The following is a 19,009-nucleotide window of genomic DNA, read 5'->3' on the forward strand; positions in this document are numbered from 1 at the left end:
TTTTCTTTTCTAATATAAGCTTTTCAGGCTACAATTTACTCCCAGTAACTCTAGCTATATCCTGTCGTTTTTAACCTGTAATGTTTTATTGTCACTTGCTTGTATTTTTTAAATTTTCAGTATGGTTTTCTCTTGACCCATCAATTATTAAATTAACATATATATATGTATATATATATATAATATATTTTATATATATATATAATATATATATCTCCAACTATAAAAGCTTTTAAAGTTATCTTTTGGTTAGTAATTTAATCACATCATGGACCAAGAATTTGGTCATTTTATTAGTAATTTTTTGAAGTTTGTTGAGACTTCCTTTATGTTTAGTACATGGTTAATCGAAAGTTTTTTCTTATTTGCCTTAAAAAAAAAGCACTCGGTATCAGTCAAGTTCAGTGTTCTATATGTGTCCACTAAAACCAGTTGTGGCCATCAATTCTTCCTATAGCTTTTCTTCTATTTCTGTCTGCTTTTAATCAATTATTGAGAGAAATGTGTTAAAATACCCTATTAGGATAGTAGATTTAGAATATCTCTTTGTAGATATGCCTAATTTCTCTTTAAATATTTTAAGGCTATGATACTAGGTGCATACATGTTTAGAATAATATATTCCTGATGAGCTGAAGTGTTTATTAATATGTCACTCTCTCTCTAGTATTGCATGTTGCTTTAAAACAGTATTGCTGCATAAACTTCCTTTTAGTTAATTTTGCTAGTTTAATCATTTTTCCCTCAAATTTTAGGTCCACCCCTGGTAATAGGAGATAGCCTATCTTTAATTTTATGCACTCTGATAATCCTTGTTTTTAAATTGGAGAAATTAATCCATATTTATTTATGGTAACTATTGGTATATTTGCATTAATTTATTCCACTCTATTTTTCATTTTTATCTATCTTGTTTCTCCAAAGTATTTACTTCTTTTCTATTATATTTATTAAAGATATTTTTTTCTCTTTATCTCATTTCATTTATTTTGCCTCTATCTGCTAGGAAATTATACATCTCATTTCTATTTCTTCAGTTGTTACCCTAGCAATTTTAACATGCACATTTAACTTTAATCTAAAATTAATCAGTATCTTTACCCTCCTCCCAAACAATGCAAAACTCTGAGAATGTGTTTAATCTGCTTATCTTTTTTTCTGATACATATGCCTTTGTTATTCAGAATTTTAGTTCCACGTGGATTTTTCCCCAGCTTTATTGCAATATTATTAACTTATATGTAAGTTTAAGGTGTACAGTATGATGATTAGATATATGTATCTATTGCAAAATAATTACCAGAATAAGTTAATAAGGTACCACGTCTCCATCCCTTCACATAATGATTTGTGTGTATATGTTGATAACATTTAAAATCTGCTTTCTTAAAAACTTTCAAGAAACAACACAGTATTGATAATAATAGTCCTCATGCTATGCATTAGGTCCCCAGATCTTCTTTATTTAGAGCTCAGAATGTGTCCCCTTTGACAAACATCTTGCCATTTCTCCCACCACCTCAGCCCCTGCCAACCAATATTCAACTGTCTATTTCTATGAAGTTGACTTTTTTATATCTACATACAAACAGTCTTTCACTGTCTCTCATATTTCATTTAGCATAATGCCCTAAAGGTCCATCATGTTGTCATAAGTGGCAGAATGTCTTTCATTTTATGGCTAAAATATTCTGTATTATATGTATTTCACATATTCTTTATCCATTCATCTCTTGGTGGACACTTAGATTGTTTCCGTGTCTTGGCTCTTGTGAATAATACTGCAATAAATATGGGGTGCACAGATATCTCTTCAAGATAATGTTTTCATTTCCTTTGGATATTTACCCAGAAGTGGGATTTCTGCATCATATGGCAGTTCTATTTTTAATTTTCTGAGGAAACTCCATGCTGTTTTCCATAGTGGATATACCAATTTACATTTCCACCAACAGTACATAAGAGTTCCATTTTCTCCACAGCCTTGCCAACACTTGTTATTGTCTTTTTGATGATAGTCATTCTAACAGGTGAGAGGTGATATCTCATTGTGGTTTTGATTTGCATTTCCCAGAAAATTAGTTATGTCAAGCATCTTTTCATATACCTGTTGGCCATTTATATGTCTTCTTTTGAAAGGTATCTATTCAAATCCTTTATCCGTTTTTTAATCAATTTGTTTTGTTTTTGTTTATTCATTATTGAGTTCTATGAGTTTCTTATACCAGGGGTACTAAAACAATGTATACAAGTGGACACTTTGGTCAACGCTACTCAAGCAGTAATTCGCCATATCAGAAGTATCTGGACACAGATAGTAACTACTTTGAGCACTGCTTGTAATTGCAGAAGTCAAACATGACTTGTATTCATCTTTTGTTACCGGTATATATTGAGTATTACAATTTAAATACAGTTTTCCTCTCTTAAAATGTATATACATTTTTTTTTGGCACCCTCTGTATATTTTGAATAGTAAACCTTTATCAAATAAATGGCTTGGAAATATTTTCTCCCATTCCATAGGTTGCATTTTTATTTTATTGATTGTTTCTTATTCTGTTCACAGTTTAGTTTTATGCAGTCCCATTTGCTTACTTTTGCTTTTATTGCTTGTGTGTTTGGTTTCATAGCTAAATAATATTTGCCAAGACCAATGTCCAAGAGCTTTTCCCTGCTTTCTTCGAGTAGTTCTACAGTTTTGGATCTTACTTTTAAGTCTTTAATCCATTTTCAGTTAATTTTTGTGAGTGGTATAAGATAGGGTCCAATTTTATTCTTCTATATGTGGTTATCCAGGTTTTCAACACCATTTATTGAAGAGGCAATCCTTTCCCCCATTGTATCTTTATGGTTCCCTAGTCAAGTATTAGTTGTCAATATATAAGGGTCCATTTTGGGGCTCTCAATTCTGTTCCATTCATCTATCTATATCTTTATGCCATTTCTATACTGTTTTGATCTACGCTGATGTTTTTATTCCACAGTTAGACATTTTGTTAATCATTTTATATATTTGATGTTTGTTTAGATTTAACCAAATGTTTCCTTTAAAAAAATACATTTTATTGCTATTCCTTCTTGCAACTCAGACCTCTCCGCAAGGGTCATTTGCCTTCTTCCAGAAAGATACCTTTTGACAGCTGCTTTAGTGAAAGTCTCTTGGTGGTAAATTCAGTTTGTCTTTATCTAAAATTAAGTCACTTTGCCCTTTTCCTTAAAAAAAGCTATAATTTGCTCTCAGTTCTTAACAATAATATCTAACGAATCATTGCTTAAATTAAGTTCTCTGCATTTCTCATTCTCAGTCATTTGAAAATAATCTCTTCTCTCTGACAATGTCAAGATCTATTGCCTTTGATACTCTGCAATTACTTTTATCTTGTTTAGAATTTGTTAAATTTTCTCAATCTGAAGATGTTTCTGGAATTCCTCAGCACTTCATCCTCTTTCTCTACAAACTTTTCCTAGAATTTCAAAAAGATCTTCACTCTTTCATGTGATTTAACCAGTCTTTTCTATTTTTCATCTCCTTGTCTCTCATGTTACATTCAGCTAATTTCTTTTTACCATCTCATTCGCTATTATTTTCTCCAGCAATGTTTAATCTCCTCATCTACTAAGCTCTCTTTAATAGTCTCTTATTTTATCACCATGCTTTCAAATTCCACTTTTATTTCTTTAAACATATTAAATGCATATATTTTGTACTTTGTATTTTATAATTCTAATATCTGCATATTCTGCAGCAAGATTATTTGTTCTTTTACATCTCATTCAGGTCAATTTTTTAGTCATATATTTAGTGGTTTATTTTTTTGATGACTTCATGTTTATTGGAACTTTATTTGTGGGACTTCATTGAGGCCTGGATTTAAAGTTTATTGCGTCAGAGGAGATTTGTGTTTACTTCTACCAGGCACTTGGGGGCAATACTAACACAGAACCACCTGAAACTCTGGATTGGGTTTTAGGGAGTCGCATAAACACTGGCAATTCTGTCCCTAACTCAAGGGAAGTTAGGTTTGTGGTTGGTACCATGTATCCCCGAAAATAAGACCTAGATGGACAATCAGCTCTAATGCATCTTTTGGAGCAAAAATTAATATATGATCCGGTCTTATTTTATTGTAATATAAGACTGGTTCTAATATAATATAACATAACATAACATAATATAATACCGGGTATAATATAATATAATATAATATAATATAATATAATATAATATAATATAATAAATACCGTGTTACCCTGAAAATAAGACCTAGCCGAACAATCAGCTCTAATGCATCTTTTGGAGCAAAAATTAATATAAGACCTGGTATTATATTGTATTGTATTATATTATATTGTATTATATTATATTATATTATATTATATTATATTATATTATATTATATTATATTATATTATATTATATTGACCCAGTCTTATATTATAGTAAAATAAGACAGGGTCTTGTATTAATTTTTGCTCCAAAAGACGCATTAGCTGATCATCCGGCTAGGTCTTATTTTCGGAGAAACATAGTAGGTAATCCCTAGAGGATTAATTTCATTTTTCTTTCTGTTCTATTATTGTTGTTGCTACTATTATTATTTCTTCCTTTTCTTTCTTTTCTCCTTTCCTTCCCTCCCTCCGTTTTTTCTTCTTTCCATCCATCCTTTCCTTTCCTTTCTTTCTTTTTTCTTCATCTTTCTTATTTCTCTCTCTCTCTCTCTCTCTCTCTCTCTCTATATATATATATATATATATATATATATATATATATGTATATATATATATATATGCAATCAAGATATCTCTTTCTTTCTTTCTTTCTTTCTTTCTTTCTTTCTTTCTTTCTTTCTTTCTTTCTTTCTTTCTTCTTTCTTTCTTTCTTTCTTTCTCTCCCCTTTCTTTCTTCTTCCTTTTATTTGTTTTCTTTCCACTCAGTTTACTCAGAGACAAAACTGAGAAAGGCATGTATTCCCCCACTGACTTCTGAAGGACTCTGTTCATATAGACACCAACTCTATATGGAGTGGTCTCTAAGCCAGTCTCCCACTTCATTCAGACCCCAGGCAGTCTTCTATCCTTTCACTTGCTAAAAAATACCAGCTTTCAGCCACCAGTGACCAATAGATACCAACAGAGTAAAAGCTAAATACAGACCTACTTGACTCTATGTGTTAGTATTAACTTGTTGTTCTGGAATTTGAGGAATTCCTGTACTTTACAGCCAGAGCTCAGTTGTCCATTGAGAGAGAGAGAGAGAGAGAGAGAGAGAGAGAGTAGTTTTGCTATACTGAAAGGTTTTTCTTTGAATATTTAGTCCACCATACTGCTGAAAACAGAAATTGATGATATCTCTTCATGTCTTTATCTTCAGTGCTAAATGTAGACCATAGCTTATAATGGATATTCAGTAAATTTATTTGAAATGCGTTAGAAGTTATATACTCTTGGATCTTCACTTCAAGATCCAAGTCTCCTTATACTATCAGGCAAATGTCCAAAACTAGTTTGATTTATAAATTTGTTGAACTGGGAATGTCTTTGGATGCTACAAAAAAGGTGCAACATTATCCCTCTTTGGTCTTCATCTGCTTACTTGTGCTGGCTTTTGGGTAATCCATTTTTTCCTCACTCTTTCAAGTTTGACTTTCATGAGTCAAACTCACCACCATCATCCACATAATCTGGTGCAGATATCTTATCTGTGTGTTTTTATCACATCTGATGTTTACCTTGGCACCATTTTTTCACATTGTGTGTTTAATTTATTGTCTAATATTAAATTGTAAGTAGTCTGAGCTCAGCTGTTATGTCTCGTTCACTTAGTGTCCCTTGCACTTGACATAGTGTTTAGTTTGTAATGTGTATCAATTAATGGTTTTCCAGTAATGAATGAATAATACCTTTTAGAATATACATTTTAGCTCTAAATATGCTTTTATTCTCAATCCTCAGGCCATTCTCTTTTGTATCATCACTCTTAGAAAACACCTAACTATTAATTTTTTGAGTCAGTAATTTGAATTGCATACTCTTCTCAAACTATTTTCTATGAGAGTTAAATAACTTCCATTAGCCTAAGTAAAAGAACACTTTAGTACACAAATATTTTTAAACTAAAAACAATCTCATCTTTTTTGAAGTGGGAAATATCATTAGCAAATGAAAGGCAAGATAACTATAACCATTAACAGTCTTACTCTAATTAGCAATTAATTATATTTGCTATTTTATACTATGTTGAAGAATTACAGCTATTTCGTAATCTTCCTTCACTTTGTTTTCATTCAAAATTTGCATCTTGAAAGAATCATTACAATGTCTTTTTAATTTCTTTTCAATTTATAGACATCATGATTCATATTCAAAAGTTCGCTGCTTTGTTTATGAAATTAGATTCCGCTGAGATTTTTACCTCTATGAAACTGCCAAAACAGAAAAGTACCACATTCAGCGACAACTCAGCACTCTCCTCATTTTCCCTTTACTTATCTAAGTATACATTCAAATATACAGAGGGTACCAGAACAATGTATACACATTTTAAGAAAGGAAACCTGTATTAAAATTGTAATACTCAATATATACTGATAACAAAAGATGAATTCACAAGGCATGTTTGACTTCTGCAAATACAAGAGGTGCTCAAAGTGGTTACCATCAGTGTCTAGACACTTCTGATTACGGCAAATTACTGCTTGAGCAACGTTAACCAAAGCATCCACTTATATATATATATATATATATATTTTTTTTTTGGCACCCCCAGTATTTATTAAGCATGTGGTACATACAAGATACTGTGCTAGTGACTGTGGTACATACAAAGGTAACACAGGTTGATAACAAGGTGAATTAGATATGACTCCTACCTTCAAAACCTCATCATCTAGACAAGTAAGAAATAGATTAATTATATAAATGTGCCTCGGTATTCATGTAGTTAAATATTAATAATGGCTAATAGTTATCAACTCTTACTATGTGACAATCACACAGTTTTGCACGCTCACAAGTAATTCATTTTATCAAATCAAGGCCATTGGTTATTTATACACATCATTATTGTAGTAACACTTAGAAAGAAACATTCCTTAAAAATTATAACTTACTCTTAATTGTAAGATGCATCCCTAATATCAAAGATGTTAATATGTGAAACAATGTAGGACTTACAATTGATGAAATATATTTACTCATTTAATGCTATCAATAACCCGTCAAGTTAGGTAATATTATTGTTCCCATTTTACAGATAGGGAAATTGATAGGATTCAGAGATGTTAGGTAACTTGCCCAAGATCATAGAGCTAATAAGTAGATGAGTAGGGATTGGACCCAAAACAGTATAATTTGAAATGTCATGCTCTTCACCTCTATACCAGAGAGGTCTTGGATTCTTTCTATAATAGGGTGTTCAGGAGTTTCTATATCTTTTGTTCCTGGCGTGGCTTCATTTAAAGTTGGAGAAGAATACAGGAACCTCTTTTAATTCCTGAAGGAAATTGAGAATTTAGTTGAGATTATGAGACTTGAATTTCAAAAAAAACTCTTTTTTGGAAATTATTGTTATAGTAATCAGACTAAATAATAGTATATCTTACCAACAGCAGGCATGAGGCAATTTATTTTTTTAAATCCATGAATTTATAACTTACCACCCTGCATACAGATGAATGATCCTTACAGGACGATATAGACTGGACAAAAATTTAAATTAACTTGCACTATGAGTGTATGTAGACATCTGTTTTTCTATTTTTTGTGTTTGTTTTTCTATTTTTTAAGAGAAAATTAGTAGTTAGTAAAAAGTATCCATCACAGTTCCTTTTTATAGCTTGTATTTAAAAAGTAGCAATATTTGCAATTCTAGCACTACATGATGTATTGCAAATAATCTTTGTAAGGAGTCCAAAATGACTAACCAAAAGCAAGAAACTGTATATTTCATCTTAGGTAGCTATTTTTTAAAAGCTAATGAGTTAAGAAATACCAACCATGTGCTACATTGTTTTTGCCTATAAATAATGAATTACATGTAAGAACAAGAGGAAGTTAAATATATGCTGGGCCAATTGCATCGTCATGGATACCAGAGACTTTATCTGTAGAAATTTAGCAAAACACAATTAGAAATGTCAAACAGAAAAGATGTCATTAAGATAATTCTTCCAGAAATGAATAAAAATTCTGTCCAAGCTGTTCCTATCTTGAGTAGTCAAGAGGAGATGGACATAGCTAAAAAAAATCTTACTGTTTCCCAAAATATGGTACTGGAAACACCTACATTAAAATAACCAGCGCAGTAGAATGCTTGTTAAAAATACAGATTTTGTCTTCTATCCCAGACCCAGGGTATTGGTCCTTCTTTGGGTAGGCTCAAGAATCCACATATTAAACAACACCTCCGCCCACCGGTGATTGTAAGCATGCTGGGTTTGAGAACCATTGTTTTAACACTTGATTCTTCCCCACCCAGTACTTTGGCCTGATGGCAGAAATGAACCAATCATTAGTGATTTTTTTCACCAAATATCAGAGTTTGAATGGTTGGTTTACTAGATGTCTATGCATCAGTGTGTGTGTCGGGGTTAAATAAGAAATAATCCTAAGATAAACAGTTGCAGGAAAAGAAAATTAAGATAATCCTAATAGCGGTGGGAATGGAAGAAAAAGAGATAACTCCAGTTTTTTTCAAAGAAAAGAATATCTGTAAGATCATTGGCAAATCAAACGTTAATGGTAAACAGAAGGAGGAAAAGTAGAATACCTTGGGTTGAATCTGGGTAGCAGAAAAAAGTGAGGCACTAACATGGGGATGGAATGTGAAACATTCTGAAAACAATCTCGAGTATGGGTGTGAAAGAAGGTGAGATTTTAGAGCTGGCCCTTTACTACCACGTTTATAGAGATGGTGAATTGAATTTTATTACTGAGTTGACATATGAATGGATTTAACCAAATTGAGATCTAATCAATCATTATGTTTTTTACAGCAATTGTTCAACTGTCAAGCTCTACGAAAACTAAGTATTCCTGATAATGACCTTTCAAATCTGCCAACCACTATTGCTAGTTTAGTTAATCTTAAAGAACTCGACATCAGTAAAAATGGTAAGATTTCATCTCATCTCTAAATAACTTGAATTTTTTTTTTTACTGAAAATATGCTTTAATGTTTTCTCTTAGCAAATGATATAACACTTTTCCTCTGATTTTGTTACAACTCTAAGTTAATTTTATTGCAAAGTTAAATCTTAATTGATAAGTCAAAGACAGAAGACCTCTCTCCCCTTCTCTCGCTAGTGTGCCTGACATGCTCAGATTTACCTCTGCATTCAGATGTTTACCTCTTATTTACCTCTGCATTCAGATGTTATTTAATCTTTTCCAGAATATTTTACTGCCTTAAACTGCTTATTTTCCTCATTCTCAGTATGTGGGGTGGAGAGGCAGGAGCAATTTATATAAAAATGGAAAACATAGATCCTTTCTTCAAGACATTATAATTGATTTGGAGATATGTTTGATATTAAAAATAGTGTCTATAATTAACAACATAGCATTGTGAACTTCAACATTTGTTAAGAGGGTAACACACATAAAGTGTTTTTCACACACACACACACACACACACAGAGCAAAAAACAAAAGATGAAAAGCAAAACCAACAAGGGGACACAGGGAAACTCTGGGAGGTATTGGCTATATCTATAAGCTTGATTGTGGTGATGCTGTCATTGGTGTTTGTATTATGTCCAAACTTGTCAAATTGCACATATTAAATATGTACAGTTCTTTGTGTATCAATCATACTTCAATAAATCTATTTTTTAAAGGTAAAAGACTAATTTAAGTACCCTAAAAAAAAAATCAAATCGAAGTTAGGTAGGATTGGCTTGACATTCTAGGTAAATCGGATCTTAAATTAATCTGTTTTGTTAAGAACCACCAGGAAAACCTCTATTAACCACATTAAATTGACATTTCTAAGAAATCCTGGAACATCCTGCTTACAACTAAGATCTTTTTTGTTAACAGCCACTAGAAGCAGACCATATTTCTCTTTCCAGTTTTATTTTCTTAATGACATTTATGAGAAACTGACATACTATATATTTAAATCATTTATGTATATTGTCCAGACTCCTATTACTAGGAGTCTCCTATTACTAGGAGGACTCCTATTACTCCTATTACTATTAAAATTCAGTGATGTCTCAATGTTGTTGTTGTTGTTTTCATTACTGGTATATCTGTATTGCCTAAAACAGTGATTGGCACATTGTAGGAGCTCAACAAATAGTTATTAAATGAATCATGAATTAATGGCTCTGCTGGATGAACATGGGACATTTGTTGAAATGTACCAGTGTGAATGACTATTAAGATATCTTCAGTTTAAGTCCATGAGAGTCCTAGAGAAGTTTACAGTGTCACTGGAAAGATAAGACTAAATAATCAGTGAATGTCATAAAACACTATACAACGAGTTGCTCCGTTATTTGGCACTAATTACACTTGTGAATTCTTAGAGAGTAGGAAGATTAATTGAGACTGCTTTAGTATTAGGGGAGAGTTCCAGTAAAGGATATAAGCTGAGGATTTCCATGAAGCACAGTAGTATCAGAATAAAGGAGAGCATTTCATTTGAAGAAAACAGTAAGAATGCAAACGGGGAATGCACACACATTCTTCTATACCAACTTGGTTTACCACTTAGAGGGTTTTCAGGAAAACAATTTTAAAAAGACCTTATGCAGACATAGAAAGAGAACACCAATTAGATTAAGGCCCATTTAAAGATGATATTAGGCCTACCTTTATTCTTTTGCAGTTGGATTTACAGGTCACACATTTATATGGATTGGTATTTCTGTACTTGAGTAATAATTAATACTGCTTATATACAGAGGGTACCAAAAAATGTATACACATTTTAAGAAAGGAAAAACTATTAAAATTGTAATATTCAATATGTACCCATAACAAAGATGAATACAAGTCATGTTTGACTTCTGCAATTAATTACAAGCTGTGCTCAAAGTGGTTACCGTCAGCATCCAGACACTTCTGATTACTGGGAACTAATGCTTGAGCAACATTGACCAAAGTGTCTACTTGTATACATTTTGGGGGCACCCCCAGTATTTATATACATTCACACATCAAATGCTATTTTCAACTTACAATTTCTGAGAAATATCATATAGCCAAATATATTACATCCATTGACCTTTAGAAAGGTTGGGCTGCAGAGTCCACATAAAATCTATCTTATTTTTAAAGAGGGTCAGAAAAAAATCATCACCGAATACAAACACAAAACTCCTGAGAAATAAGAGATTTCTGTGAGCACTATAATTATCTCTTAGTAGCCCTTTTGCATCACAAAATTTTGTTGCCAGGAAGTGAATTGCAAGTTCTACTTCTTCAGCTTAGAAGTAAATCTGTGAGCATCCTTAGAAGTCCTTGTGAGTATTATTTAGGGACTTTTAGCCATATTTAGGATCTCTATGTCCTGGAAACATTTATGCACATAGACATGCAAGACATGGCAAGCCATTCTGCAAAGTCAGCACAGTATAAAAGTTTTGGTGAGCATGATGATATATGAGCCATTGCCAGAAGTTACAGCAAAAGATGTCAACACATCACCCCTTTCAGAAAACCATACCTAAAAATGCTGTCACTGAATTCTATGGCAGAGACGTTGACAATTACTGAGGAGCATAATATATTCTTTGGGAATCTGTCAAGTGAAGAAGGAGCAGAGACCAGAAATTAAGTGCAGTGTCAGCCTTAGAGTTCTGGTGGAAAAAGAGTCAAGACATGAGACAACGTATCATGAGAGAATATCAGTATTAGTATTTAGTATTAGTATGAGTATTTAGGAGCAGAAAATAGAAAATGTTTATTTTGAGACAGAGGCTCATTTAACTACTAGTCAATCTAGGTAAAAAATTTGCCTGAAATGTGTGTGAAGTTGATGAGTGACGCCTTATGATGAAACTAATTCACTTGGACGCTGAGTTTAAACCTGATCTTGGTCATCCATGTGGCCTCCAGTCTTTACTTTTCATTTCCAATTCTTCCACCTGCCCTCCTGATTCACCATTTTTTCCTTCCATAATTCAAAGGTACTGTTTTATATTAAAACCTTTAAATAAACGACTGTTGTGTTCAGGAAAGTATCTACATAATTTGTGTGAATAGCTTTCAACTACCTCTCTAGCCATTCCAGCCAACCCTTCTCCCTTCCATGCCATCCCCAGGTAATTCCCAAATGCATCAACTGTTTACTTGCGACACAAGGAACCACACTATTTTCTCGCTCAAAATATTCCTTCCTCCCCACTGCTGTCCCTCATTAACCAGACGTAGGTCCTCTTTACCTTTAAAAGGACGTTTTAGATGTCATTATTCTTGGAAATTTTCCTGACACCCTATACACAGAGAATTAATTGTTTCTTCCTCTGTTATACTTCGTATATGTTTTTGATTTAAACTTACCTCACTCTGTAATTTAATTTCTATGCATCCTTATTTATTTGACTAGATTATGAAACCCTTGAAATTGGGGACTATCTTGTTCATCTCTCTATGTGGAGTGGCTAACACAATTCCAGCATACGTGATGGTGCTCAATAAATGTTTGGCAGGTGAATACCGTTATGCAGAAGCATTGTTTTGAAAAATATAGTGTGTATTTATATTACATTACATACATTAGGGACCCTACATAGGATGGTATCTTCACCTTATACTGGGGTCTTGTTAAATAGTGTAACTGAATGCTGGCAAACATAGAAATGGCATTGTAATAAGTAAGGAGTAACCACTAAAATCAGTGTTCTTTGGGGTAATGATTACTTCATGTCAAGTTTTGAGCTTCCCTCCAGCTTCAGACTGGTATAGCCAACTGCATGCTGGACTTAGCTATGATATAGTCAACAAACACCCCCAAACATAACATATCTAAAACCAAATTCATCATCCATCCCAAAATGCTTTTCCTCCATTATCCAGTTCTTTGTTAATGTTACTATCATCCACACAGGCATTGAATGCAAACATTCATTCTTTCCTCTGACTCCCCTATGCAGTCAGTCGCCAAATCCTGCCAAATAGACCTTCTAAATATAGTCAACTCTGTTTTCTTCTCACCATTCCCATACAATTTTAATTGTCTTTCTTTTTCCTAGACTGCTTAAATCACCTCCTAATCGGTGTCCCCAGCCCCATTAATTGCTGCAAACATTCACAAACCCATCTTCCACAAAGGAGCTTTATCACTCTTTCTAAATTGCAAATGTGGTTAGGTTACTCTCCTACTTAAGATATTTCAGTTGGTCTAGGATAGAATGTAGGTTCCCGAACAGAGCACTAAAAGTCCCCACAATTGACCTCCATCTACACTTGCATTTCATCTGCCCACCTCACAAAGATGATTAGCACTTTTTAACCTTATGGTCTAGAAACTGAAGAGTTGCCTCAAATATTTAATGCTGTTTCACCATCTCCGTGACTATGTTATTTTCTCAGCCTAAATCACCTTTCGCACACCTCTTTCACCTGGTTCAATCTTACTCATCATTCAAAACTTAGTTTATTATTAAAAACATTCAACAGTTACATTAAAGTGTTTATGTACTCTTAATTTCAAGCTATTAAACATTTTAAGCGTGAAAGAAATAATAGGACACAGCAATATGCTTAACATGAGATTAAAATATTAGCACTTATTATATATATCACACTCTAGTTTTTTTTTTTCAAGTAGATAAAACATAACAGAAACTTGTAACTTCTCATCCTCCTCCCTTCCCACTTCCTCCCTCTCAGAGTTAGTGTGTTTAAAATTTCAGTGAAGTGCTAATTAATACATTGTACATATTGTTTTGCAAGTTTTTCGTTCTACATTATATTTCTGAAATTTGTCCTTAATGATCAATGTGAATGGATCTAATTGTACCAGCAAAGTACCAAGCTTCCGCTACTTCATATCTCTGCCAGCACTTGGGGTTAGTGGATATTTTAAATGTTGGCCAATCAAATGGAAGGGTAGCTGGATATTTTAGTTTATGTTTCCCTAATCATTAGAGGAATTGGAAATTTCTCATTTCTTCTTATTGGCAAGTATAGAGTATCTTGCTCTATTAATTGTCTTTCTTGGTCCATTTTTATTTTGGATTGTTTATCAGTTATGGATGTTCTTGGTGATTATATGTTGTGGACACTAGTCCCTTGGTTAAATGGGTTACAAATATTATCTCCGAATTTGTGGCTTATCTTTTCACTTTGGACAAGATACCATTTGCCCTCAAGAAGTTGTCATCTATATATGTACTAAAATGTATCACTCTTCTCTTTATAGTTTGCATTTTTATAGCTTACTTAAGAAATTCTTTTCTAATATCATATATTGTCTATATATTCTAGTTTTTCTTTTTACATTTGGGCCTTTAATTCACTTGCAGGTAAGTTGCTAGTTTAAGTTTATAGATTGTATCCTTTTTTAAAAAAGCATTGTATCTAAATTTAATTGATTCATAGAAACATTACTAATTTTTATATCTTGATCTTATATTCAGCCCCAGTGCTAATTTTAAGTTCTAATATATAACTAGTAGATTCTTTTGAATTTTTCTGTATAAAATCATAACATCTGCACATGACAATTTATTTTTCTTTCCCATCCTTATACATTTATACATTTATATATTCTTGAGTCTTCTTTTTATAAGTTAATTTTCTAGGAAATCATCTAGTGCAATCCAGAGGGTAAATTTTATTGTCAAACTTTGTCCTTAGGCGTCTCTTATGCATTGTATAAATATCTACCATATCTGTGGCTGTTTCTTCCTTTGTCTTCCTAATGTTAATTGTGCTGTCCATTTTTAACATTTTTATCATCCATCTTGCCAGATGGTTTTCTACTTTACTAATCTTTTAAATAATACTCTTTTGACTTATTAGTCTCTCTATTAGTTGGTTGGTTGGTTTGCTGGTTGATTGGTTGGTTGACTTCCTAGTCATTAATTTCTGCTTCATTACTTCCTACTATGGCTGTTTTTATTATGCCTCTTCTACTTCCTTAGGGTTTACTCAGTTGTTTTTAGTTTTCCAATATGTTTATGTATCTTTTAGTCATCATATTTTTATTGAAATATGTTGCAGACTACATGGTCTAGATGATACTAATTTCTCATTATTTATTGACTTTCACATTCTGGCCAAGTATGGTCAATTTTTTAAATATACTTTATTTCTCGTAATATAAATACATATTCTCTGATTATTGGGCACAGGCTAGGGATCTACTAATTATATACTTTATTCTCCATTACATTAATAACCTTTCATTATGACAAATACTGTTTCTTAATGATTTTTGCATACTTGGAACATTGAAAGCACCCAGTGCTTGGAACATTTACCTAGTTGGAATATTGAACACACATAATGAACTGAGAAGAAATGAACTGGAAAATGAGATCCCAACCTCTTGTGTTCAATAAAGATTCTATTCTTTCATAAAGATTCTACTCTTTCTCTTTAAAAATAAGTACTTTAGCCTTGAACATTCTTAAGACATTTTCTAGTCAATTTTTTGAAATGTGGATACATGTGTGTGTGTGTATGTGTATGTGTGTGTGTGTGTGTGTACATATACACACACATACAGAGGGTGCCAGAAAAATGTATATACATTTTAAGAAAGGTAAAAACTGTATTAAAATTGTAATACTCAGTATATACTGATAACAAAAGATGAATACAAGTCTTGTGTATACATTTTTTGGCACCCCCAGTATATATATATATATATATATATATATATATATATATATATATATATAGGAGAGGTAAATAAATATCCATGCTGCTTGTAAATTACCCTTCCTCTCTGAGTCCTTCTGATCCCAAATTCACATGCAGCAATCGGTAGATAAATACCAGTTTTCATATCAATAGGTCTTTTATCCTTTATTCCTCAGATCTTAATTCAACAGTAAAATAAAAACCTCCTGTCCATCAGAAATGTATACATTTTATATAGTGTGATCTCTGAATAGTATCTGCCTGTTTATAAAGCTGATTCATGGTCATAATGGAGTAAATTGTTTTATATGATAAAGCCAGGTAATGAATGATAAGGTTTAATTAGGCAGTGATTCAGTTTTAAGTATGATTGTTGATTTGTCAAAGCTTCAGAGAGACTATGACACTATAATTTAAGGACTTTGATGAAAATGAATTAATGTGAAAGCCCTTCCTAATTCTGCAGCAATTAAGTGATTTTCCTCTCATCCTCTAAAACTTATTTCTATACAAGAATGGATTTTAAAAGCATCATAGTGGCAAAAATTACTGTTGTTAGTTGTAATGAAATGCAATCAGAGTTGAAGGCATTATTATATGTTTTACCAGCTTGCCAATTATTCTTCCCCTTCCCCAAATGCATGCAAAACACTAAAGACAAACAGTATCTTCTCAACTTTCAATGAAGAGAGAGACTTTCCCTCAAACACACTAGAAAAGGCAGATTTGAGTAACCAGTTAAATGATAAAAATCTTTAAAAGTTTGAGCACATTAAGAGAAGAATAAATTCTGGTAGTATACATGCATATATAAATTCATAAGGAAGTCCACTTTGGGATCTCTTATGTGAGTTGGGGAAAAAATGTTACCATGCATTTGTTCTCAAGAGCAATAAATATGCTCTTTGGTGTTGGGCAAATGATTAGGCCATTTGTTTAGAGTAAAGCTTATTATGCTTCCTTATTAAATGCCTGACTTTCAACACTCTTAATGAGTTATTTATCTGAAAAACCACTAGCACTTCCCTCACTATAAGACTACTTTCCCTTTTCTCCAGAATCTACTTCTGTCCAAGATTATAGTGCTAAACTGAGGACTGGCTCCTTCTATTTCTGTTAAAGAATATGAGGACAACAAAAACCAGGTCTGCCCTCCTGCCACCTTCTCAGCCTGATGACAGACCTTTTAACTCTTTCTAATGCCATCATCATTAAATAAAATCAACAAATATTGCATATGTGCGTTACCAACACTTAGTTCCTGGGGGATAGAGTTTGCAATCGGGTAATATATCTAATTATAAGGCAGAAAGGAACTTTTCCCACCCCCTCCTCCTCCTGAAGTCTGTGTTGGGCTTTATCACCTAGACGGATACATTTTTCTACAGTCACAGCAGAGCATTTTCTGAGCTGAGTGATTAAGCTGTCTTCTGTGTCCTTGTAAATCCTGGAAAATTGAAAGAGAACAAAATTGAACTGGTAATGAAACATTGTGAGCATACTCCCTCCCAGTTTCAGTATAAACCGTTTGAAAGCTAGAACCGCTGCACCTTACACTGTTTATAATAGCCTCCGTCACAGTACAAGTCCAGTAAGTGCTCAATAAAGGGGTTGATTGATAACGAAGGAAAAAATTATTAGTCAAATATGAAGTAAGATTATTAAACAGTTCATTTCACATACTAGTGACTGAATACATATTTTGTTAAAGCAGGGGGAGAGTAGGGGAGGGAATCAGGTGTCATTTTAATTCATTTTGACTAAGTCAGATTCATTCCTTTGTGAATGAACTCGGTCAAGGTCATAAAGACTTTTCAAAATTGTCTCTAGACGTGTCCCTCAGGTAGAGTCAGTAGCACAAGTCTGTCAAATTATTGATTACCTGCATTTGTTTTCTTCTCTTTATAACGCCACTAAAATAGGCAGAGTCTTGCGGGAGACCTTTAATTCTTCTTGCTTAGATTCTGACTGAGTTCTCGGCTCTCTTCACTAGAGTGGTTAGAAGTAAAGCAAACCATTCCAGTCTGTTTGTTCTCTCTCTCTCTCCCCCACTCTCTGATTTAGCTGACCTGTTTCTCCCAAATTTACTAACCCAATGGCTGAAATCTCCCTCTAATCCGTACTTCCTATTTAACAGATATTGCCCCATTTACCAAATATCCTTGGGAAATGTGGGTTTATACACAAAATAATTTAACAAAATCAAATTACAGTTTATCCCTTTTTAACATAAAAGTTTTTACTGTGTTTGAATAATTCTGAATGATTATTCAAAAAAGTTTCATATCGCATTATTAAAAGTTTCATATCACATAATTATGAGTGTAATTAATGCAATTTAACTTTTAAGTGGACTTGGGTTCCTCATGGATTGCGTTATTGAACTTGTTTTTAAGTATGTGTGGCTGCTTGCCTCTACACAAAATAAGAACGGTAGACTTGAAGAGTCCTGGTGTTAACTTCGTAGTTTTTATAACCGCATCTATTATCAGACCATCAGTTATTGTTTCTTCATATGGACATCCCGCCTATTTTGAGTAGCCCGTCTTCCTATTTGTTCCTTCTAATAACTATCTGTTGAACTATATATAAAGAATAAAAAGATCTGAGCTAGGTTTATGATGCCTGATTGGTTGGTATATTAAATTCAGAAGTAAAGAACTTTATTACCTGAACATTACACTCAAAGTTCCAGAAAAATTGATACTCTGTGAAATTTGACCAAAGGTAATTATAGAACAAATGCAGTTTACCATGCCCTGTCAGAATGCTACGTGGTCAATCTTGAGTACGCATTAACTCAAGTTCCAGAATGTTGGTTGTTTGTATTTGACCTGGAGGTATGTAGGGAACAAATGCAAGGTATAGTACTCTATTATAAATGTTGCATGGCCAATCTTGGGTAGCTAAAACTTATACCCCAAAGTAGTTTAAATCCTAGATTTGATGGAGACAGTTTTAATATAGGTAAAATATGATAGTATTTGGAATAAGGTTGGCCTGGTTTCAAATCCTGGCTAGCCTCTGAGCCTCAGTTTCTTCAGTGGTTAAATGAGAATAATAACCCACAGTATAAAATTGTGTGAAGACAAAATAAAACAAAGTGCTTATAATATTTCTCAATAAATTCCATTCTTTCTGCTCATAAATCTAATTCAATTTATTAGATATACAAATAACCACC

General features: G+C 32.8%; 1 protein-coding gene across 1 annotated transcript in view; it reads left to right on the forward strand.

Moving 5' to 3' along the window:
- The window catches only part of LRRC7 (leucine rich repeat containing 7), a 364,327-nt gene that overhangs the window by 95,419 nt on the left and 249,899 nt on the right, over positions 1-19,009 (forward strand). Inside the window, 1 exon segment of the mRNA XM_033115988.1 lies at positions 8,997-9,114. Within this exon segment, the coding sequence (XP_032971879.1) occupies positions 8,997-9,114 (118 nt within the window).

Source organism: Rhinolophus ferrumequinum, chromosome 9 (assembly GCF_004115265.2).
Source record: "Rhinolophus ferrumequinum isolate MPI-CBG mRhiFer1 chromosome 9, mRhiFer1_v1.p, whole genome shotgun sequence".
NCBI lineage: Eukaryota > Metazoa > Chordata > Mammalia > Chiroptera > Rhinolophidae > Rhinolophus > Rhinolophus ferrumequinum.